This window comes from Temnothorax curvispinosus, unplaced genomic scaffold, assembly GCF_003070985.1.
Source record: "Temnothorax curvispinosus isolate PA1 unplaced genomic scaffold, ASM307098v1 QBEX01005075.1, whole genome shotgun sequence".
Classification (NCBI taxonomy): domain Eukaryota; kingdom Metazoa; phylum Arthropoda; class Insecta; order Hymenoptera; family Formicidae; genus Temnothorax; species Temnothorax curvispinosus.
Window position 1 is genome coordinate 230,874 of NW_020214855.1, and position 23,886 is coordinate 254,759.

General features: G+C 41.3%; 2 protein-coding genes across 3 annotated transcripts; one reads left to right on the forward strand and one right to left on the reverse strand.

The window, feature by feature from the left end:
- Positions 1 to 1,085: 1,085 nt before the first annotated feature.
- LOC112454449 lies at positions 1,086 to 10,133 on the forward strand. Its single transcript, XM_025015846.1, has 6 exons — positions 1,086 to 1,603; positions 4,346 to 4,451; positions 7,355 to 7,563; positions 7,680 to 7,781; positions 8,480 to 8,661; positions 9,329 to 10,133. Exons 1-6 carry the CDS (start codon positions 1,364 to 1,366, stop codon positions 9,486 to 9,488), a joined length of 999 nt encoding a protein of 332 aa, XP_024871614.1. The 5' UTR covers positions 1,086 to 1,363; the 3' UTR covers positions 9,489 to 10,133.
- Positions 4,472 to 11,658, reverse strand: LOC112454448. 2 transcript variants are annotated; one of them, XM_025015845.1, is made up of 5 exons: positions 10,491 to 11,658; positions 10,149 to 10,312; positions 6,709 to 6,988; positions 5,964 to 6,508; positions 4,472 to 5,741 (listed from the first exon to the last, which is right to left on the reverse strand). In XM_025015845.1, the coding sequence occupies exons 3-5, from the start codon at positions 6,960 to 6,962 to the stop codon at positions 5,251 to 5,253; spliced, it is 1,290 nt and encodes a 429-aa protein (XP_024871613.1). In that variant the 5' UTR covers positions 6,963 to 6,988; positions 10,149 to 10,312; positions 10,491 to 11,658; the 3' UTR covers positions 4,472 to 5,250. The 2 variants fall into 2 exon arrangements, with proteins under 2 accessions (XP_024871613.1, XP_024871612.1); XM_025015844.1 differs by having other exon boundaries at positions 6,709 to 6,969; positions 10,491 to 11,657.
- Between the last annotated feature and the right edge of the window lie 12,228 nt (positions 11,659 to 23,886).

Consider the following 23,886-nt stretch of genomic DNA (forward strand, 5'->3'; position numbering starts at 1 on the left):
GTCACCCCGCTTATTCTTTTCATAAGCGTTTCTCTGCGTCATTAGATAGTTGAGATTTCCCGTCGATCGTTACCTTGAGGTGTTATGAAAATTAATGTTAGAATAAGTCAACTTCATATGCAAATTGTAAACGCCCACATTGTTCACCAAGGTGCTCGGTATTGAAAAGTTTTCGCTTACCGCATCTGAATTATTCTAAATTGTAGTTGAGGTAATGCCGGTAATGGTAAATTACGGCTGTGCTCTCCTGCGGATAGCTTGAAAGCTTCCGCAATACTTTATTAAGTAAAGTGTCACCGACACGCGAGTAAAGTTATTTATAACATTCTTTTACTTTAACACTAAAATTGACACCGGAAGATACAATTTTAGTAAATGCAGTATATAGCGGCCTGCACCCACGCCCACCTTAATTTACGATCAAAATTTTAGGAATGGAACTTATTTCTCTTATCCAACGGTATCGTGATAAAGGTTTATATACGAAAAAATAATAATTCCAGATAACAAGCTGACATCATTTAATTGTCATCATTTTAACGACATTTCGATGTTAAAATAACGATAAATAACAATAATAAAATAAAATTAGCTTGCTACCTGAGATTTTGTATTAACAGCATTAATTTAATTGGAAACAATCTTGTTCATTTAATACACGTCATGCTCTTGTTTTAATAAAACAAGTATTTATTTTATTAATATTGTTAATATTGAATTAACAAGATTATTTCCAATTAAATCTAATACTGTTAATGCAATATCATTTTTTTTCGTGTATAAAAAAACTAGGTACCTATAGAGTGATTGAAGACACCTATATACGAGCGCGATAAGCAATAAATTTTTCTAACTATGTTATCACTCATGTTCGTCACGTCGGCGTCGTAAGCGCAATTCGCGGAACAGCGAAGCACAAGTCGCGCTTTCTTCTCCTCGATTTCACGTAAAAGCACTCGAACACGTTAATCAATGCCGCGAAAAAGTCACGCCGCTTATCGCTGCGCCGCTCGACGATTCGTGAGACACGCGGCGCGAGTGAGCGCGCGCGTCCGCTCGCTCGCTCGCTCGCCCGCTCGCCTATGCGCGCGAGGCAAGAAGTAGCGGACGTGTTCGTCTCATCAGTCGATCGCGGTGCGGGCGCTCGGATACGCTCAGGTGTGCATCGTCGCGTATCGAAGTAAAAAGCCGACCTCGACAGGCCAAGCCGCGGAAGAATCGAACGGCCGGTCGGCGGCGATAACAGCCGAGTGTGCGTGATCGTTAATAATAATTAAAGACGACGTAACGACTCGTCGACGCGACGTCTCTCGTGCTTGTGAGGAGTGAGGATAGATCGGAAGGCGAGGCGCCGCGACAGAAAATGCAATCGCGATACGACGCGTTGTTTGACAGCCAGTCGACGCTGCATCTCGTCGCAAAGATGCTCGTTTTCGCGCTCATCTGCGGCGGAGTCATCCTGGGAGTCCTGGGACAAGTCGGCGCGCAGTATCACGGCGATCCCGATCACATAGTCTTCCCCGGGCCGGTCGGCTCGGGATCGAGGGACAGGGCCCTTGATAACGAGCCCGCGGGGGGTTCCACGGATGACAGCGACACGCCGGTAAATTGGTACAGATTGACCCCGCCTCTGAATTAAGTCGACACGTCGTTGTTGTCCGAAATATAAATTACTTTGAATAATATCCAGTTTCGGAGCAATTATCTCCAAGAGATCACCAAGAGATCGGAAAGGCAAACGCTGACGATCGATCGCAGTTTGATATAATGAATTGTATCACCGGAATCTTTTATTAATTCTCGCGACAAATAATGCCCCAATCTAGTCTTATTACTTCATCTTCAATTATTTGTAAAAAAGGCAATTGTAAATCAATGACGCGCTCTTTGCACTACTTTTATTTCCAAGACTCACTTTCCGTGGAGAGACTGAAACGACGCGACGCGTCGAGGCCGAAGCTGTCAATGTCGAGGATATCCATGATGAAATAATCGCAAGGCGACACGACTTTTGTGATTCCCGGCACGATGTAAAATCGATCGTACGTCACTTTGAATGCAATTGTGCAAATATTCCATATCAATTAGCCTCATACCGTGTTCAACCGCTATTTTTTCAATTATTTGTTTCACGGTTTTTTCATTCAACAGTTCTGCAGCTATTTTTTTCTCGATGCGCGAATTACTAAATAACAGCGAACACAAATAAAAGATAAAAAGATAATAGTCCGGTTCTAAGGAATCTTCCTCTTTCTCTCTCTCTCTCTCTCTCTCTCTCTCTCTCTAGGCGCATAAAAATACAGCGTGAGATAGTAAATCCACGTGCAACTGTAAAAACCTGAGTAAACTAACTGCCGGCTTACGAGAAATCGTTATATCAACAATTGTTATTAGGCTTTACACGATAATTATAACATTGTCACCTCGGCTGAGTCAGTAGTGAAATCGAGGCTGCGATTAGTAAAACATAACGGCGCCTCAGCGTTGAACCGCAGGCACAGCCTTGCTTCTTGGCAAGGTCGGAATCAGGGCTATATTCCGACGAGTCGAGAGGCTCCTTTCGTTAAGGAAAGATCGCGACCGTTCGCGATCGTTATCGCGAAGTCGTTCGTTCCTTGCGAGAGTTCCACGGAGATTACGAATGCACGCGAGTTTGGATATCCACGCGAAACGTGCTCGAAAGCCGAAAGCCAGAACGGGTTCAGAATACCGATTTCTCGCGCCAAGGATTGTCATTTCCAGGAAATACAATGTCTTCGGGAGACAAGAATATTTCTCAATTATGCAAATCGTAGAACGCGCCCAACCTGTTTTGTAAATCCCATGAGACTGTATTTGCGCCCGTATATCACCTGAAGAAATATATTTGTTTAATTCAAAATCAAAGTGACAACGTTACTTCCGGAGACATTACACGTATATTGCGCGAAAAGCATTCATTCTGCGCAAACAACAGAAGATGTATTTCATAAGATTTGCGTTAAATTTCCGGAATATACTCTTGGACTAATTTTGAATCAATTTTTTGTTCGCAAATTTGAATTTCGGCCTGTCAAAGATTATTATTCTTTTGTGCGAATTAAATTTTGAAATTAATATTCGATTTAACACGTGAAATCTCCAACTACTTGTATAAATTATTTGCTCTTTTCTTCTCCAACTACTTGTATAAATTATTTGCTCTTTTCTTGACAACTATTATACATACATATAATAACGATTCAACCGTCTTAGAAACCTGTTTAAATCGTAATACTGAAGCTATAGGTGATTTCGCATCTATTCAAAGCAGTAGTTATCAATGACTAATAAAGTAACTATGCAATGCCCCAAAGCTGATATATACTACTTTTATCTACAGATATTTATCAATCGAAATTGATTTCGCCTTTACAAGAACGCGTAATGATTCTTAAGTGACGAAAGCGGTTAAAAATAAAGAATTATTTCTCGGAGAGAGAATTAAATTATACATAAACTAACAAATTTTACATAAAACGTGCGATAGATTATTATAATAAATTAAAATCATTGCTATGCGTATACAGAAACATAAAATAGTTAAAACTTGATCTAAATGCAGATGTAAAGAAAGGATTAATCGAAGAAAGCAAATTTTCCAAAAATCGAGATTTTTGTGCAACATAGATCATTGACCGATATTTGTTTCACCAGGATGATTTGCTTCTTAGTCACGCGTATTGCAAGTATCCGCGATCGAACAGGATGACTCACAGTCCACGGGAATACCCTGAAGAATTTAATTTTATATTTATTCTTTTAGTCAATATTTATGAGATTGTAGGAAAGAAATAACTATAATTGCGTATGACCCACTACGATTTATCGTCTCTCTGTCTCTCTTTCCGATCTCGGTGCACGTTCGAATCGAAATGTGTTCTTAAGAAAATCCTATTTTATATTTATCTTTGCTTACGCACTTTTTTCCAATATAGCTAATGCAGGAAAATTGCTGACCGCAAATTAACAAAGCAAATTAGTAGTCACTATTTCCTCAATTTTATAAATGTAATCGATCGTTGTTGATATCGCTACAAATCTCGGACATTAAATTTTCCAAACCAGCATACAGGACAGAATACAGGAAACTCGTTAAAATATTGAGTATTTTGAAGCAACTTTTATTTTCGATAATTTTCGACCGCAAGTTTCTCTGCTTACAATTAGTCATGTATATTGGTCGCAATCGCACTTATGACCCATCCCATGTTATCGGATTTCGATTAGATTATTTTCTACAAAAGTATATGGGACACACACATACATATAATATATACATATATTTTATATATTATTATTATATATATTATAATTTATTTTTTAGATATCGCTCGATTTAGCGACCAGATTAAATTCGATAGACACGTTAGAAGAATTTATGCAGCTTCTTCACGGTGTTCCAGCGAGCGAAAAGGGTATCGCGTTTACCAGTAAGTATAATTTGCTACTGCGTTATCTTTATTACGTGCTAAGTGCAAATGCAAATAATGCAATGGCAAATGATAATCTTAAGGAAAACTTGTCATGGAAGAAGGAGCAAATCAAGCTTACTCGTTGCAAATTCCACTTTATTAAATAGAAATATAAATAAAAACTTATTATTATATCATAAATAATTATCAAAAACTAGAAAATACGTCGCCAAAACAAACATTTGGAAATATATTGATATATCAATCACGTTCCAATGTCGCATAATCACATAATAAATTTCTTAAATACAGCTACAATCAAATGCATTACAATTATATATTACGGTTATCGTAGGAAAATTAATAGTTTATGGAGATGTGTGCAAGTATTATCACGATAAGGTCTTTTATTACCTAAGCTAAATTAAACCGTGGCGCGGTATGTCTTTTGATTGTTCCGTTGTTCATACAAACGCATAGTTATCAATGTGAACTGAGATCATCCCATAATGTGAACTGTATTTTGATATTTTCGGTGCAGTGCATGTGGATTAAATATTATGCAGCTTCAAAAAACTATCGTTACAAATTCTTACAGATTTAGAATGTTTTTTTTAACCTTGCAAAAGTTAAATGGTTTCTCGACTAACACAGGAAACAGCCTTTTGTTGTTACGAATGAAAATTCGCCGAGGCGTATCCGACCAATTGATTCAGCTGACAATATTATCTAACCAAGACTAAACACATGCAACTGCTCATCGGCCGCAAACGTATGTGCGATAATTTTATTTTACATGCCTGCTGTTTCTTGTGTATTAGACATTTTCTTCGACATCCATATAAATGATCTTGTGGATTTTATACATGACATTAAATGATCTTTTACTTGGAAAGTCGAAAATCAATTTATTGTTCACGTAATGTGCGCAAACGTGCACATCGGGATTTTTTTGCGCTATTTCGGCCTCGAAAGATTTTAAAAAATTTTTGCGATCCTCTGAGAAGTTTAAAGGCTGTAGATAACCACCGAAATGATTCACGTCCCGTATTAATGCGTTGCTAGCTTGGATTGCCTCTTCCAAACTTGGCAATTTGCTTGTTTGTATTTTATCTGTATTGTGGTATACCTTAGCCGAAAGGTTCGAAACGTGATCAGAACGAGCAGTTTCCCGTGCACCGCAGCATTTTGTAGCAACTGTCGGCGAAGCGTTATCGATTAAAAGCGAATATACGATCTGTAGCTTGCATGGTCGTTTCCAAACTTTCTTTTTCCAGAGTTTTGACCAATGATATAAGGACGGAGAATCTAAAATATAATTCATAAAATTTTTAAATATATAATTCTGTTTTAATTTTTAATCATTGATTTACTTTAATATATCTAACATTTATTGTTCACAAAATATCATATTAAAATGATTTCTGTAATTCCATAATTTATATATATATATATATTATTTATCTCTCCCAATAAAGTTTAATTTATAATATTCTATAAATATATATATATACATATTTCTAATACTACCTGTTTCTGCACTAATTCGTACAAATTTTATTTCTCCATTCGCTTCCAGGTACTTAGTCGTTTTAGCTTCAGCAGTAACAGGTCCATCTCCTTGACCGCACTCTCTGTTGATGGCTCTGACGGTTGGTGCCATTTCCTCTTTCAATTTTATCCTATTAATGTTCTGTATCTTCCCGACGATAGGCTGAGACGTAATCTCGGGCTCGAAAAGATTATGAAGATCATTCTCGTTAAGACCATAACACTGGTCACCCATCTCAGCGATTGCATTCGCACTAAATTCATTTTGATTCACGTCGAAATTGACATTCACGTTGTCACAATCTGTCGATATTCCCAGTTTATCTATACATTTTTCGATGCAAAGTTCGTTTTCATTATAAGCTGCTTTATATATGAAAGCTGCATAGGTCGCTTTATTTTTCTGATAACAATTTTCTACATTTTCATGGGTCGTTGACATTTCAGTCTCGTGTGAAGAATGAGCTTCGTGTAAATAATCGCTCGTGCAGTTAGCGTTCTTATCCAAGGACTGTTTTGTCTTCCTACGCGAAAAATATGTGTGCGTGAAACCATCTTTATCTAATGAGTGTTACACTTTCTTAAATAAATTTATTGCTTAATACAATTTGTGTATAATACACGTATAAACTAATTTTTGAGAAAAAATGTTGGTTTCGGACAATATAACCGATAAATGCAATTGTGAGTATGCATAATTTATCATTAATATGAATATTCTTACCAATTTGTCCTTTTGCAAGAAATATCCAAAATTGGCATAATATCAGAAAACGTGTGAAAAGACTCTTTTTTATTGGACAGCATAAAGGCAGCTACGTTCTTTTTCCCTTTAATCACCTGCCCGAACCATTTGAGTACCACGTGCTCTGCGAGATGGTCCTTAAAACCGGGAACCATTCCATCGGCCAACGCAAAATAAGAATTTGCAACCGAGATTGCTTGAGCACGTTCGTTGGTCACTTTTGCGTCGGCCATTTTCGCTCTAAAAAAATAATTGCTACCTAGAGAAAATCTAATATCAGTTTAATATTTCTGATTATAATCTTGCTTATTTTTTTTACAAACTAGTACTATTTTAATAACGTACTACTTTCACTTGTGCTGCAATTGATAAATTAAATGCCGTTCTATCACTAAATTATCTCATTCGAACTCTCATGCTAATACAAGACATTTACAAGACATTTAAAAAATCTGTAATATCTATTTACAATTAGAAATTAATATGCCCAACAAGGTTTTCTACGTATTATGAAACACATTTTATGTTATGTAAACCGGAGACTATATCATACCTTCGGCAGCATAAAAAAAAAAAGGAAAGTTTCCTCAATTATATTCACGATACAAACAAGGATTCTTTACAGATAGATTCGGAGGCGAGGAACGCTCGAACGCGTTGATGCCGACGCCGGCCAAGTGCATGCCCGAGCTGCAACTCGTTTCCCTAAAACTGGACGACGATCCTTCGACGTTCGTCTTCCCACTCTGCACACGGATCAAAAGATGCGGCGGCTGTTGCATTAGTTCTTTGCTCTCGTGTCAGCCAACAGCTACGGAGATGCGAAACTTCCAGGTAATCGATCGTTATCGAGTTGAAGAGCACGAACGAAAACGCGCCTATTATTATGAGCAACCAACTCGAGAGAAAGCAATAGTTAAGCATCTTTTCCTTTCTCGCTTTGTTTTAAGGTGATCGTGACGTCGATGAAAGATATGAACTACCGGGGACGGCGAATTGTCCCAGTGGAGGAGCATACTAAGTGCAAGTGCGATTGCAAAATCAAGGAGGAGGTAATTTGATGGCGACCGATAATTGGCAGTTAATCGACGCCTTCCTGCTTAACCGGGCCGCACCGGTTCGCAATTTTCACACCTCATATATTATCCCGTCGTATTGTTTCTCACACGCGACCTATGCATGCACATACGTACGTACTCGGTACGTACGTGCGTGCCACTCGAGAGAGATTTACGTCAGCCGGCCGGCTGAAAGGAACGCGAGCTCCGCTTCCAAGTACCCCGACAATGCACGAAAATACATTAGAAACAGAAGTAATAGGCGTTTCAAAGGCGTGAATCACTTTCCACGCGTCCGTCTTCATCCCCCCCTCGTCCTTCGGGTGTATTACGAGATTGACATTTCAATTACTTGAGATATTATGTCATCGCGGACGCAAGGAGATCCGAGAGATATAAAAAAAAATGCCAAGATTCTAAAAGGCGTGTTGATACGGTCACTTGCCCGACATTCAACATACACAGTACAATATTTAATCCGCATTACGCTACGGCCGTTTCTCAATATACCAATTTCGCTGATTGCTACAATTGTCGCTTCCTTGCAACGTGCGCGAACGCTCGCGAATAAGTGTGTCAGTGCGGGGGACAAGAAAAATTTAGCCGTGTTTGTACGAGAGCACGTGAAGTGTTGACATTCTTTTTCGCCGATGATTCACGCCGTCGTTTTTTTTTTTCCTTTTTGCCTTCAGCACTGCAACGATAAGCAGCACTACGAGCCGCACAATTGCAAGTGCACCTGCAGCAACATCGACGAGGAGGAGAAGTGCCGTAAGGACAACGCGAAGATCTGGAACCAGGAGCTTTGCGCCTGCTCCTGCAGGACCATCGAGCCGTGCACCACCGGATACTACTTCAACCCCAACACGTGCAGGTGTGAGCCGACAGAATAGGGGGATACTCGCTAAAAGAATAAGGCGCCCTTCCCTTTCATTGCACTTTACTCTATCATGATTTCCGAAACATACACGCGAACGCACCGATTTATTTCTCGTTCACCGAAATGACTTATCTCGACCTCGTTTCTGCACGAATTTTTTCAAGTTTCACCTTCTTTCTTTCGTGCACGAATCTACATATGCGTCCCATGTTCGCGCTTTCCTGCTATCTCGCACAGGGTGTTTGCACGTGAGCGAAAGCACTTCCAATGTTTCTCTTCGCGCCGACACCTTTCATTGGACGACGTAATTCACCACCAGCATTTCGAGTGATCCAAACGACGAAATGGAGACTTGCTTCTCGTCAAAATTTTTCTCATTGCCTAGTCATTAAACTAAAACGATATACCTCATGTGATCTATATACATATACTTAACTAATATCTATGATGTAACACTCTAAAGGTGGAATGTTTGTATCCTACTAACAATGATTACCGCTTTAAATAAATCGTTAAAAAAATAACGACACAAACCGGTAGAGCTGTATGAAAACCTGAGAGAGATTGTGAATGAGCTCCTGCACTTCGGTTCACGCAATTTGGCACGATATTTACAGTATATGCTCCGTAATTATGGCACGTAACCGAAAATGTGTTCCAGATGTGGACCGATAATGTTCTCTAGACCGGTAAACAGGTTCCCATCTACGAATTACAATTTCACTAATCGTCGTCCGGAAAACAGGCGGCCCCCTGTGATAATCCCCTTGGACCCATCGGATCCTAGAAGAAAACCTAAGGAAGATCCCGAATACAAGTGACAGGAATTCAGACGGACACGCGACGGATTACAAGACTGCTAAAACGAATCTATAGTTACTTTGTTAATTTCTTTATTACGTAGACGAGACTTCTCATTAATTCCATGCCTAGGAACTAGAAGAGTTGAATTGTTTTACCATTGAGTTGTCGCGATTTTATCACGATGCAAAATATGTTGCAAATTCTGAAACCTTTTGTCCATCACGTTTTTGCAATGTACATGATAATATCATTCCTGCGACTTGGTGGTGAGATATTACATTCCAAATAGTTACAATTTCACCTCCAAATCGTAGAACGACACAAGCTCTTTTAGTTCCAAGGCATTTCCATGCTAAACTACTGTGTGTTTACGAATAAAGGTCAAGAGACATTGTGATATAAAGAGGAGATGACCGCCACAAGATCTTGTCAATGTTATTTATGTCATAGTTATTTTTTGTATTTATTGTCACGTTTCGACACGCAAACTGCTCGTTATTTACCCTACTTGTATACATGTGACATACGTAGCAATAAATTTAGAACGTGACACACATGCAGGACTATCGATTACATCACGTATACTCGTTAATTAGTATTCACATCTAAGTCATATTATAACATAAAATTCGTAATGTTAATTACAAAACAAAATAGACAAATACAATCGTTATAACCTATCGTTTCTCCCTGACGAGCGAACGTTCTATGTCCTCGGTGCTTTGGTTTATCGGCTTTTCGCGTTGCTCAGCGTTCCGTAGATATGTAACGACAGCCGTGTTTATTCTCAGGATATCGCTGTAAGTCACGCTGACAGATTTCACGGAGTTCGCTATGTCATCTAAAACACAAAAGTTACATGTACTAACGTATAAAGCCATACCATGGAATCTCAGGTTTTCTCGATAAGAAATATCAATTGTCTACGAAACATTTCCTGTAAATCAAGCATTTCTGTTACTTTATTCCCTTTCCATTGTCCTTTCAATCATAGAAATCGCAGGAGAAAGGTTACTTACCGATAGAAGACGCGATATCAGTGACAGCCGATTCCTTAGTGAACCTGATTCGTTTTGCTTGCTGTTCCATTATCATCTCGGTGTTTTGCGCCGCTCGGCGCTCACGGCTACAGCGTTTACCAATCCGCGTTATTCGCGATATTTTCGTGTTTTGTTGACATTCGTGCGCCCGTCAGCTGAGAAAAGGCGCGAAAACGACCATCGCCGGCCGCCATATTGCACGCATTCGTCAAGCGAGTGTGCTTGCACGAGTACCGATTCCGACATATCAAAGACTAATGACAAGTAAATTTTAAGCAACGAGTCAACGACAATTGCGATTGCGCAGGATGATTTACAAAAGAATATAAATTCGTTCGGTTTAGAAAAATAAAGTTACTCCTTTGACGAGTTTAGTAACTGTCCTTGCTATACGTGCGAACGTATCTTTCTTTCCTTTTCTCTCTCTCCCTCCATATCTCTCCTTCTTTCTTTCCACTCGAAAGGTCACATTCCTTTTTTCCCTTTCCAATATCGTTTTCACTGGCGAATGTTTCACTTTGTACAATCGGAGCGGAATAAAATAATAACAATGAATATTTTTCGAAGCTGCGTCGAAAACACGCGCACGATGATTCTCTTTTTACACGCAGAAAGACCGTGCACGCAGATTATAACTACAGCAGTGTGCGAAAAACGTAAACCTAGAGAAAATGAAAATTTTATTATTCATTAAAATCGTATTTCTTTTAAACCGAGATTATTTTGTGCAATTACAGCAGTTTTTAATGAGATTTCGTCAATATTAAATAAAGAGAAAATCCGTTTTAGAACACGGAGAGTCATCTGGTGGATTCTCGAGCTATCAATTGGAGTACTACCAGATTGCCTCGTTAGATGGTGCATTAATCCAAAAACGTGAACAATGTGATTTTTGGACGCAGCGTAATTATGTGCTGTATAAAAATATAATTGCTGGCGATTCTCGTCTCGCTGCGTTGAATTTTAACGATCTCTTTAAAGAAATTGGATTTGTCAGCTTCAATCTGAATTTGCCCTGCATAAAAATTTCGACGTAAAAACTATCGCTTAATATTGTAATTTTAATTATATCTCCTTATTAAATATTATATTGTTTGCTTACAATTCAAAAATCATGTTCTTTTTAATAGAATAAGAGAGAGGCCCTAATAAAGAGAATACAAAAAGATGAGCAATCGTTACATCGTTTAATTATTGTTTGCGATTTCTTCATTTTGCCCTACAAGAAGTAATTAATCACGCCGCACAATGTCGAGTTTAAATTACTACCCTCTGTCGCAAGGTTATCCTCGATTATTTATAGCATCTCCGAAAATTCCACGGAAGCCGAAGATCGTGTCGATCGGCATTGGATGGTTAAATGGCAATTTTGTAATTAGAGGCTTTACAACCGATCCCCGCGCTGCTCGCGCTGATTACAGGCTTGAATTTCGGATATTTTTACCCACGCATAATTAATTCGCATATGCGTGATTCAACGATATAAGGGCGCGGACAAACCACGTTTCTTCATTTGCGATTACATCGCGGCCGCGGCTGCGGCCGCGTACTCCCGACTACAATGGCTCGGGATCTCTATGAGAATCAGAATTAATCACACTTGCTTACGGAGCTCGATCTGCCCGGCGCGGCGGGAATGATTGTTATCTCATGCCGGAATGAGTCCTCTCGCTTGTTAGGAGAAAAATCGGAGTTGCTCTCGGTGCTTCAGAGTCGATTACATTAAAAAATCTCAGTTCGATACAATAATATATTCGATAATTCTTGCCAGATTATATTAATATTAGCAATTAAATATTATCAACTGTCTATCCGACTTGTGTTTCCCCCGAATGTACCCACGCAAATTCTCAAGTTAAGATTTTCAATACATTTGCATTTACTAACAATGACACACGCACAACACACATACATACATACATACATATGTATGTATATTTCTAATATATGTATGAATGTATATTGCTGCCTCATCTTGAGCGCCGCCTTCGAAACAAATTCGGGCGACTTGGAACTGACGGTCGAGATTTGCCGCGATACCCGCGATTAATCATCGGGGGTTCCCTGATATACACACTTAAAGGTTCCTGGCGAAAGGGACAGAGAAACGGTAGCCAACTCGGCCGGTCGGCCCCAACCGGCCATCCGTACGATCCGTACCGCGGCGCCATTTTTTTGCGCCATCCGTTATAATTGCCGAGGCCTTGTCACTTTTGCCGTGGCGCGGGCCCCGCAGGGAGGTACCTGGTGCGTACGTTGCCCGTGCCCCGCTCGCTCTCTTGCACCGAGGCGGCTTCCTCAAAGAGACGACGACGAGGCAGGACTGGCAGGAGCTGGAGGACGCGAAGGGAGAAATGCGCAACGAGCGGAGGACCAGAAACGAGGTGCACAATGCCGACTGTCCCCGCAAATGCGGATCTTCCTCTCGTCTCGTCGAATCGCCTCAAACTAGACGCGCGCCGACGTGTATACAGTACCAGGCACACGACGCGACTTTATATCTTTCATTTCCCTCGGACAAGATTCCCGAACGCGGGCCAACGTTTTGTCGATAAACGTCCCGTGGCGTGATCCGTAATTTGACATTTTACAATATTTATGTAATGTTAACTCTTTCGGTGCGGAGCGGTCCGAAGCTAAATTACGGACGACACGAGACTCGCAATGACGAATGCCGAGGATGAAATATTTTTTTACGTAAAAAGAAATGAAGACACGCATAAAAAAACATGTGCGTCCATAATCCATTATTGATAATAATTGTCAGATGCATACATGCGGTCATAGCATTCAAAGAGTTAATCGTCTAAGAATCTCCGAAAGAAATATATAAATTTAATTATACGTTAATAACATTCTATCTTATAGCATATATAAACATTTATATAGCTTAATCATTGTTGATAAGTTCACGGGAAAAAAGGAGTCGTAAAATATGAACAACTATAACATTTTTTTGCTGCGAGAGCTATATTTTTAGCAATAGTAGCAAAATCGGCCTTTTGTTACTAAGAGAATGTTAATTGTCCATATTTTACGACTAGATTTGCAACGGTAGCTTTTTTTTCGTGTTCGCGGTATAAAATGATATATTTTTTTGTCAATATGAATAAGAAGAATATTGATATTCAATCGTCGATTGACTCTCTCGCAACGTCGGAGCTTCAACAGTGCTCTCATCGTGCTCTCGCGGAACGGGTAACGCTTAAAATTCAAAGGCGATCAGCCGGCCAGTGCCGGCAAAAACCTGTGCGTCGCCTGCGTATTTTACGCCACTTTCTTGCGTGTACGCACGCGTGTAGGTATCTCCCTCCTCTTTCTTTCTTTCTTTCTTTCTCTCTCTCTCTCTCTCTCTCTCTTTCTTCCCCCTCTTTCTCTCTTCCCTCTCTCTCCCCCGTTCCCGCGATCTCTCCTCAAGGACTGCTGACGCGCGGATGGTCCAGAGAAGAAGCCGGCGAGGAGAAAAGTCCAACGATCGTAACACGGTAGCCCGCGCAACACGGCGGTAGGCTTAAATCATATTAAAGCACGTCCAGGCATCTCGATCGCGGGCCATAAGCCCGGATTACGGACGCCGCCCGTTCTCTACGCGAGAAATTCCACAAAGTAACCCGATCACGTTACTCCGGGGATCAATCGGTGGAGGAGGATCTACAAGATCTCTGGCGAAAGGATTGACGGACCTTTCGCAAGTAATATTTTTCGTGTTTACATTGTCGTATTGGAACGTTATCGCGCTATGTATTCTTTGTGCACGACTTGAAATTATTTATAAGTTTAATTTATTGTCGATTGGCTCGGTAAAGTATATCTCAAGTCAAAAGAGAATATGTAAAAGTTAAACTAAAACTCTCATCTTTGACACTCGTCTTATTCGTAGATTTTTGGAAAGATGAATTTTGCGCGAGAAGGGATCTAACAATAAGTATCGAATAGACTGAGCGAGCTAATCAAACACTAAGAACACTATAATCAGTTGTTCGACGGACACCCATTATCATTATCTTCGAAATAAAAAGAAGATATCGCGCCATCGAGGATACGCTGGATACGTTCGCTTTCTTCCAGCTTGATTTGAAGCCTTAATTGGGATACGGACGGCAAGAGCAGCCCGTATCGAAAAGACTATAATCGGCAACTACTTTCCTGCCTAAAAAGCGATACCTGCGTTTCCGCAATTCGTCCGATAATATGTCCGTCCCCCGTGGAAGAAAAAAGAAGGAAGCGCTCACTCGTAGCTTCGGTGTTTCGGTGAAAGACGTGATAGTATGTTACGCCCGTGGATTATGGTAGCGAGATAAATCGCTCGGCATAAATATAACGGCAGAAATGAGGCTCATACCGGTTCGTTTTTTTTTCACGCGTGGCGTAAAAAGTTGCCTTCGCCGAAATTACACCGGTATCGGCTCCCGGTTACCAGCGTACAGAAGCATCTCGGGCCCATCTATCGATGAAGAAGGGTTGGGAGGGAGAGGGGGAGGGAGGCATAAGATGAAAGACGGAGCGTATGAGATAAAGTGGTCTCGTGAAACGTTACGAAACAACGTGGGCAGCACCGGTAGAAAATGGCGTGGGCCGCGACTGTCCGAGACCAGGTGGAACGTGTTTGTACAAGATACGGACTGATAAGCCATCACCGAGGCTCAACGAGAGGGTTCGAGTATATAGCTCCGGTCACCGGTTAAAGCCCATCGGAGAAAGTGCATTTATTACACGGATGCTTGAAGAGATTCGTGATTCTCTTATTGAAAAAAACGTTTCTTTTCGCTTGAATTGCAATCGGTTTCCCATCAGCGTTAGAAAATTATTATTTTTCTTTTTTTATTTTGTACGAAAGTCGATACCAGGGTAACTTTTTCTTCGCATAAAATAAAGCGTGCATCTTTACTATTCAGAGGGTGATAGATATGCCATACATCGTTATATTACGATAACACTTGAAGTCCCCAATATTCAAATGATTCGCAGATTTAATGATGTGCCAGATTTTATCCGACAAGCATACGTTAAAATTTAAATCTGGTTTGCAGTTTTACGATTTTATCACGGTCACATGTGCAAGTCTATTCGAAAATTAATGGTTCATTTCATGGGGAAGGCTTATGCAACGACAGGCTCCGATACGTGCGTCAAGAAAGATCGTGAGCTCTTATGATTCGTTTCGACCATGAGCCAAATGAATCGCGTGAATCGTAACGAGGGAAATACGAGAAGAATACGTTTCTATTTATATATCCCGATAAAAGCGCATCGCTGTTGCAGGAAATAATCAATGATGGTCCGCACAAAATGAGAAAGGGTATTTAAGGTGCCATATAGATCTGATGAGCAAATCAGAATTAGAGCAAATTGCGCCGCAAAAAGATCGCAGGATGTACAATGAACACCTCGCTGAGGCGACTCGAGATGGAACAAGAAATGAGGAATGAGAGTAGAGCGCAACAAGAGCAAATCGATCGTTTAGGGATTCGAAGCGGATTACTGTTGGAGTAATAATAACGACCGCGACGCGCGCTGGGTGTGCGTACGTGCATGCGTGCGTACACGCGGCGCACGCGTGTGTGCCGAGACGATGACCGCGTGTGATGACTTCTGAACTACGCGGTCCACTTTTCCTCGGTACAGACACGCGAGAAAGTCAACAGCGTGGACGAAGAGACGAGCTCTCTTTATGAAAGGAATATCAAAATTGAATCGAGAAATATCATGAAAGAAGAAAATATCACAGACGTTAATAGTTGCTTTCAATTTACATCAAAACTCAGATAATTCTCACTTGTGACGTCATAACTCAGTTGAATGCACGTTCTTTTTGCACGCTGGCAAGTGAGATTCAACTGAGTTTTTATCCACAATCGAGATCATGTGCTTTAATGAATCTAATAGACTCACATTAAAAGTGAGGCTATGAACCTGTATTATTATGCGATAGCTTTGTCACAAAAATAAGCAGGTTAGCAGGTAAATACAAAATGACATATCTTACCTGAGTATAAAATACTCACATAACTGAGTGACTCAGATCACTTGAGTGTAAATGGAAAGCAACTAATATATGTATAGATATATATATAAAACAAAAGAAACTTTTCAGAGAGAGCGTTTTGGTGTTTCTACATACTAACGTACACAAGATAAAAATATTTGTTTTGATAGAAAATGATATCTGTTTCTTAAATAAGTTTTCATTAAGTGGAATTAATATTGTTGCGTAGGACTCTGTGACAAAAGAAGACACGGGAAAACACAAAGTGTAGCGAGGACAGGAAAGAGAAGCGGTTCCCGTAGACTGTGTAAAAATTGAAAAAAGGCGTAAGAGCGGAGGCAGCGTGGAGAAGTACCTGTGTGCCGAGAGGAGAGCGGGACAAAGAAACCTGCTGTTTACGAACTACCCGCGCCTCGTACGCACCAACTGTAAATTACCACGTGTCCAAGCGTAATGCTTGCTTTTACTATTCCCAGGACGAGGCAAAGTGCCTGGGATTTTCAGCATCATCGTACGATAACGGATACGCTTGGAAATAACGTAATCGAAAACGTCTGGACGATAAATAAATCAGGAAACGAATTAGTAATAGCTTTTTCATTCTGAAAATTGATGCTCGCAGATGCGTCAAACTGATCTTATCGAGAGATTTATTCGAATTTCTAGAGGGGAAAGGGGAATTGCAAGCGATTTAAGTTTGATCGAGGATTTTATTAAGTATTTTTCACGCATTCTCTAACAAATAAAAATTTATTAACACAATGCGATTTTTCGGGACTTTATATAACATGCAAATAATATAAATGACATATAAATAATATAAAATGCAACTTCTCGGGGCTTCTCCGAGACAAACCTATTCTCGTGTCTCTCTTCGTTCCCTACGCGTGCCCGAGCGGAAAGAGCGTACGCGCGCGTGTCCAAGCGTGCTCCGGCATCGCCGATCATTCCTCCTTTATTCGCAATCAACGAGCGAGCGCTCCGTGTGCCGAGGCTTCTATTCGACGAGACTACCGTTCATTACAGCTTCGTTACCGAGTCTCTCTTGCTTACTCTCTTTTTCTTTCTCTGGCTGTCCGGGCCTCAGTATTATGTGTCGGCACTGACGGCACTCGGCACCGATGACATTAATGAATCTTCACAGAATAGCGAGTGTATGCCTCTGCGCATTGTGCTGTGCTGCTCTATGGAAAGCCGGCGCGTTCGCGGGATACTCGATAAGTGGCCGTTCACCAAGGAGATCGCCGACGCTCCTTCCTTCTTGTCCCGCCTTCGCGTTTCTACGAGTTCCGCTTACAGCTTCATCGAATCTCGTTTCCAACCGTGCACTGCTGTATTCTTTGTATCTCGCAAGAGAGCCTCACAGGGTGTTTAGGCAGTAACGCTCACCCACGTGCACATCGAATGTCGTGACATACGGAGCAGCGATACGAGCAATACTCTATTGAGTACTGCTCGAGTATGCTTTCGTGGGAAGAAAGAAGAAACGGACTCGTATAGTTTCCTCAAGCGAATAAGAAAGCTCTCTTGCGACAGAATAAAAGTATCGGAGAAACGAGTTTATAATTTCCAAATGGATCAAAAATAATAATCTTGTGCGTCAACGGGCCAGCTCTGCCGCCGCGCCGCGGCCGTATACCTTGCCGTGAATCACGTTATTTCAACATGTCTCACAATCAGTAATATTATCATGCAACCTAATATTAAGTCACGCAACCTCGTTTCTTTCTCTCGCGCATATAGCATAATAATCACAAACACCTTTTCGAATATAATTAGCGCATCCAGAGCGACGCGTCTCACGGCGAAGCGAATTTTACGAGCCGTGCAGTAGCATTTTTTCTATCAACGTTAAATCGGTACGAAAGAAAGAGAGAGAGAGAGAGAGAGAGAGAGAGAGAGAGAGAGAGAAAATGAAAAGGGCGTTAACAACGAAGGGTGGCAAGATCTGGGCGGGGAAAGGCTTTAAGACGAGAATGATCCAAGAGATCGCGAGTTTCGTGGATCCGGATCCGACGGTCGAATTCGATCCTGCATCTCGCGTGTCGAGACACGCTTCGCTCAAGTGTGCTTCTCTTCTCTCTTTCTCCTTCTCTCAAGTCTCTCTCTCTCTCTCTCTCTCTCTTCGTCAGACCAACAGCTCTCTTTCCTCTCGCAATATCTCTCTCTTATTCTCTCCGCGCGTTTCTCCTTTTCACTCGCGTATATTCACCGTCGTTCTCGTTCACTCGACCAAAACAAAAGAAGCAACTGGACCAGCTTGGAGCGAGAAGCGAAGGGCAGGCAAGAAGGAGAAGAGAGAAAAAAGAGGAACGAATCTCGGGGCAAAGAGGAACCGAGCGTTGCCGGAGGGACAAAGAGAGATGTGGAGGACGGAGTAAAGGGGGAAGGGTGGAGGAGGAGGAGGAGGACGCAGCAAGAGAAAAAGGAAGAGCAACGCGAGGAGCAACAAAAGTAGCCGTGACGCTGTACAAAGCGAGCAAACCGAACGAGAGGGGCCCGAAGGGGAAAAAGACGAGGAGATCGGCCCTTCGGGCCAATGCAGAAGGGAATGGGGGAGAGCACGAAGAAGAGGCGAGGATGGATGGAAGGAGGAGATGTAGGCAGGGATGTAAGCTGGAGGCTGTCGTACCTCGTCGTACCACCGCGTCCGCCGTTTCGTATTCACGGCAAAGCCTCGCGCAAATTGATGGAAGGCTCGCATGCAAAAATCGATCGTACAGCAAAATGAAACTGGGAATAATAATCTTGAAAGAATCGAAAGTTAGTCAAATGTCTTTTCAAAAGATATTCCAATAATAGATTGTCAACACCAAACACAAAAAAAGTACTAATAGTCTCTCTGTAGTAGACAATGTTTATAAATTCTACGATTTATGTTACTATACGATGATCAGCAAATATTGATATTGTCGACGTCATGATATCGTACGATATCATCTCTCATGTTGTGCTCTCTGTTTGCGGTTTTCGCGTGGCACAAAGACTACCTCCGCAAACGTCACGTTCGTCATTGAGTAGCTTCGAGGAATTCTCGATGAATCTTCGTGCCGCTGCTGCAGCGAACATGTTCAAACGCGTCTCTTTCGAAAAAGAGGAGACGCGTTTCGCAACAAAGATGTCCCAATCGGAAGTAAGAGAACAGCCGCGTAATTGATTTCACAGAACTTGAATCTGGGTTAAATCCGCGAGACCGAGGAACGACGTGTTTATTTCGACGAGTTTTGCACGAGAATCGACACACATACCGTACGAAAGAACAGTTTTTGACGGAAAGCTTGATTTTGAACAGTAATTTTTTTTATTATGGTACGATAATACAAAAAATCTCAATAGTATAAACATTTTTGCGTCATCTCTAAGAAAGTGCAAATGATAATAAATCAAAGCAGTTAAAAGTGAGTTTTCCGTACAATAAAAGATACTAATGTGCAGAGACTCTAATTGATGACTCTTCTTCTCTCTCGCTCTCTCTAGAAAGGCGAACACGTATTAATCACAGCTTGCATCCGTCATTTGCGCTTCCGCTTATTACTACTGCCGCTGCGGTAGCTTCTGTAACACAATCGCGTCCATAGGGCGCTCTTCATGTTCAATTCTTTTATATTTTTTTTTGCCCTGCCAGTTGCCATTGATAATTACAGAGAAGATTTCACGTCGCATAAAAAATTTGCTTCAAGTCAAACATTCATCTTAAATAAAACAGCTTGTACTATCCGTATTTTTCTTCTAATAATAAGATCTAAAAATAAACATGTCGTTTCTCGGTCTCGCTAATTTATTACCCAGATTCAAATTCTGTGAAATTAATTATACGCGGTTGTTCTTTTATTTTCGATTGGGACACTTTGTTGCGAAACGCGTTTTTGCTGAAGCAGCGTGGCACAAAATAAATAGTTTACCTTTATTTATTGCGGTTTAATAGATTCAATGAAATAATTTTATTGAAATTGTTGGGATATAGCGATAGAGAGAACGTGATGCAAGACAACGAAGGCAGCGATCTTTGCTCATCGTAGATCGGTACGTCCCTGGACCAGCGAAGAGCAGGAGAGGAGGCGAAGAGAAGGAAGAAGAGAGGAGGAGAAAAAAAGCAGAACTGGCAAAAGAGGCAAAACCGCGCACGTTGCGTTACTTCTCCTCCTCTCGCTCGTATCTTATTTTCGTCCGTCCTACTCTCCTCATCGTATGCCCTGCCTCGGCGTCGTCTCTCCACTGCACGATGTAGTAATGTACAGTATGGCAAGACATAGTATAGATAACCCGCGCAATTGCTTTCCTCGTGCGTCAGCGTATGAGTGAACTCGTAGGCAACGGGTCGAAGCACTTTGCAGCATCTTCCCGGAACTTAGATCTCCCACGATCCTACTACAAAGCCTCTTATATTTTTTTTTCCACTCCACCAAACCTACGTTGGCGTAACCAAAACGTCATCATTTTTTATTTTCTTTACCTTACTCAAGGAGAGAGAGAAGAGTCGAGTATAGTTCCGTTATTTTAATTTACTACGAAATATGTGAACGAGCCCGGGAGTAGCAGAACGATAAATAAATCTTCAAGAGTATCGGAGATATCTAAAAAATGCTAAGTTGTTTTGCAAATGAGCCCAGCACCTCGATCAATCCCGTCACTTTGGCGTCGGCGTATCCTGCCGTGTTTCGCCACGGCGCGGTCGCGTCGTTTCTGCATGGCGTAGGTATGTAGCGATGCGCCGAATAAACCTAATAATAATCAATGGATGTCGGGGTCCTTATCTATAGTGAGAACCGAGCCTGCTTTGTCAACTGCGCATTTACTAATCTGTGCCAATCTGTGAGCTATGTCACCTGCGAACACGGGGTTGATTCTCCATTCGCTAGACATTTACATTAATCAAAGTTCCATTAGGAAAAGTATCACAATCATTCAAGCGGACAAGCATTATGCGTAAACATGCGTGTACTCGCGCGCGCGCGCGACAAAGAGAAAGAATGAAAAAAGGAGAGAGAGAGTGAGAGCCCGTGCGTATACGCACGAACAGACTCGCACGATCCTGCTCGCGTCCTTTACGACGTGTAAATCACAAATCCGAGACGCCAGAGATCTCTCGTCTCTTATACGACCGCGTTGTTAAAGCGTCCACGAGGGTTTTACGACGGGTACAAGGGAATCTTTCCAGGATACGGCGAATTGAATCAAACGGATGTGCCTCTTTGACTTCAGCGGCCGTTTAAGCTGCGCGCGTACGCAGCGGGTTTTATTTTGGAAAAACGCAAACACGCGAGTGCGAAATGATCGCTCGACGGAACTCACGATACGGGAAACCATAAAATTGCGGATGAACGAAGAGCCCAGGTTGATGAAAGTAATGCGTTACATCCTTACAACCGTTACTCCGACAACCTATCGCGGATACGTTATTGCCTTCTCTTTCGTGACAAACACGATATTGATGACACGTTATCAGAAAAAAACAGTGTGCTAAATGCACGATAATCCATTCGCGGTTGATAATCTATGCGAGATGTTTCGTTGACAAGAAAAAGAGAATATTTTAAATAACACGCATCGACCTGTTGCCAAGTGATAACGCACGTCATTTTAATAGTATATCGTATCATAAATAATAATTATTAGACTTAAGGTAAATGTACCAATGCCTGGACACGCACCTATGTCTGGACATTTTTATAATTTTAGTCCTTAAACAAGTTATAACGCGAATTAATATCAAAAAATCGAAGATACAAATATTTTTCTTGTATTATATTTTTAGCTTTGATTTTAATTTTAATTTAAAATATACTTATTTAAAAACTAAAATAATAAAGATGTTCAGACATTAGGTTTTAAGTGTCCCAGCATTGGTACATTTATCATATATATATATATATATATATATATATATATATATATTTCTTGCACTATAAAATTATATACGATACATGCAAAAGCGATAAATGTAATTAATCGAAAACTTTGCATTATACATAACCAGTGCGTCGAAAGATCGTCCAAAAGAAAACGTGATTCTTGGAACATTCCATAAGGTACAAAATATTTTTGTCCAGCAAAACATATTTTTATAGACGAAAGAGCGAACGAGGCGAGAAAAAGCGAGCAACGCGAGTGACCTCGGGGGCGAACGACGGGCCGAACGAGGACGGGCGCTCAGGAGAAAGCATACGAGGAAATAAAGCAAAAGAACGCCCCGAGACGGGACGACGATGTCAGGATATAAGCGTGCTGCGGTAGCCACGAATCCTTTCGCGGCAAGAAGCGATTACGTCAAATCATCCCGTGCAACGATTCGCGCAGCGATTGCCGGAGTTCGTGCACGATCGCGCGGCCCGAAAGTGTGCAGCTCGTGCGTGTGAGAAAAATCGCCGAGGGGCCCCGATGAGGGGTCTCCCTCCCGGCTTTAAATCCTTCCAGGCGGGCCTAAAACTAATCTCGACACGGCTCCATAAAGCTCCTTTACGACCGTGCATTATTTTAAAAGCGGAATATCTCTTATGCGCGAACGAAATGTGAAGCGAATTAAGTAATATCTCGGCGCTTGAAAAACATTTTTCACTCTGCTACCGCGCTATAAAGTTTCAGATAAGCTCCGGGAAGATTCTGTTTCGCGGACAGAAAGGTTGAGTTACGGATTGTGACTCAGGACCATGTGCGCATTAATATTTAACTTTAATCGCCGAGAATTATTATTCGTCACGGGAAAAAAATTCGCGAAAATATTTTACCGCGTTCTACGTCGCAATGATAAGACGATTAATCGGCTTGTACTGAACGAGAAAGAATTGGGGATAATTTTTATTTTAGAAAGGCTGAGTGTCGTTTTGTAAAATTTTTTTCGTTTTATATAGTAGATATTATAGGTGAATAGGTCGTGAATCAGTCAGGAGGACGAAGATGCCGTCTGAGGATATTGCAGCAGGAGAAAGATTCGCTTTCGATTTTAATCTCTCCTGGTGTCCCTCTTCGCTTCACCTCTCTCCTTCTCTTCTCCAAGTCTCGCGCGTTCCCCTCCCCTCTCGCGCAACTTTTTTTTTCTTTCATCTTATTCCTTTTTCTCTGCCCTCCCGTTCTTTTCTCTCTCTTTCTCTCTTTTTTTTACTCCCTCCCCTTCTGCTCCTCCCCGTCTTTTTGCCCATGTCTTCCGAATGCTATTACGTGCGGTTGCTACCGCGGAGAACACAACTACCGATCAGCTCTGCCCAGAAGACGTGGAACGGGAGGAACTTACAATTAGGCAATTTAAATCAACCGTTCCGATCCCTACGGTGACGCCAATTACCATATTTCATATTACCCACGGATGAAGGAATAAAGGGGACTACACAGGCCACGCCACGCCACGCCAGGATTATGAAATAAATCTTCGCTCGCGATACGCAGCAGAAGAGT

Bases quoted from the DNA above. Each gene is read 5' to 3' on its own strand.
- LOC112454449 (XM_025015846.1), top strand. From the start codon at position 1,364: ATGCAATCGCGATACGACGCGTTGTTTGACAGCCAGTCGACGCTGCAT. The intron at 4,452-7,354 runs GTAAGTATAATT...GATTCTTTACAG, and splicing joins AAAGGGTATCGCGTTTACCA to ATAGATTCGGAGGCGAGGAA. The intron at 7,564-7,679 runs GTAATCGATCGT...CTTTGTTTTAAG, and splicing joins CGGAGATGCGAAACTTCCAG to GTGATCGTGACGTCGATGAA.
- LOC112454448 (XM_025015845.1), bottom strand. From the start codon at position 6,962: ATGGCCGACGCAAAAGTGACCAACGAACGTGCTCAAGCAATCTCGGTT. The intron at 6,509-6,708 runs GTAAGAATATTC...TTTTTCGCGTAG, and splicing joins TCTTGCAAAAGGACAAATTG to GAAGACAAAACAGTCCTTGG. The intron at 5,742-5,963 runs GTAGTATTAGAA...ATTATATTTTAG, and splicing joins ACGAATTAGTGCAGAAACAG to ATTCTCCGTCCTTATATCAT.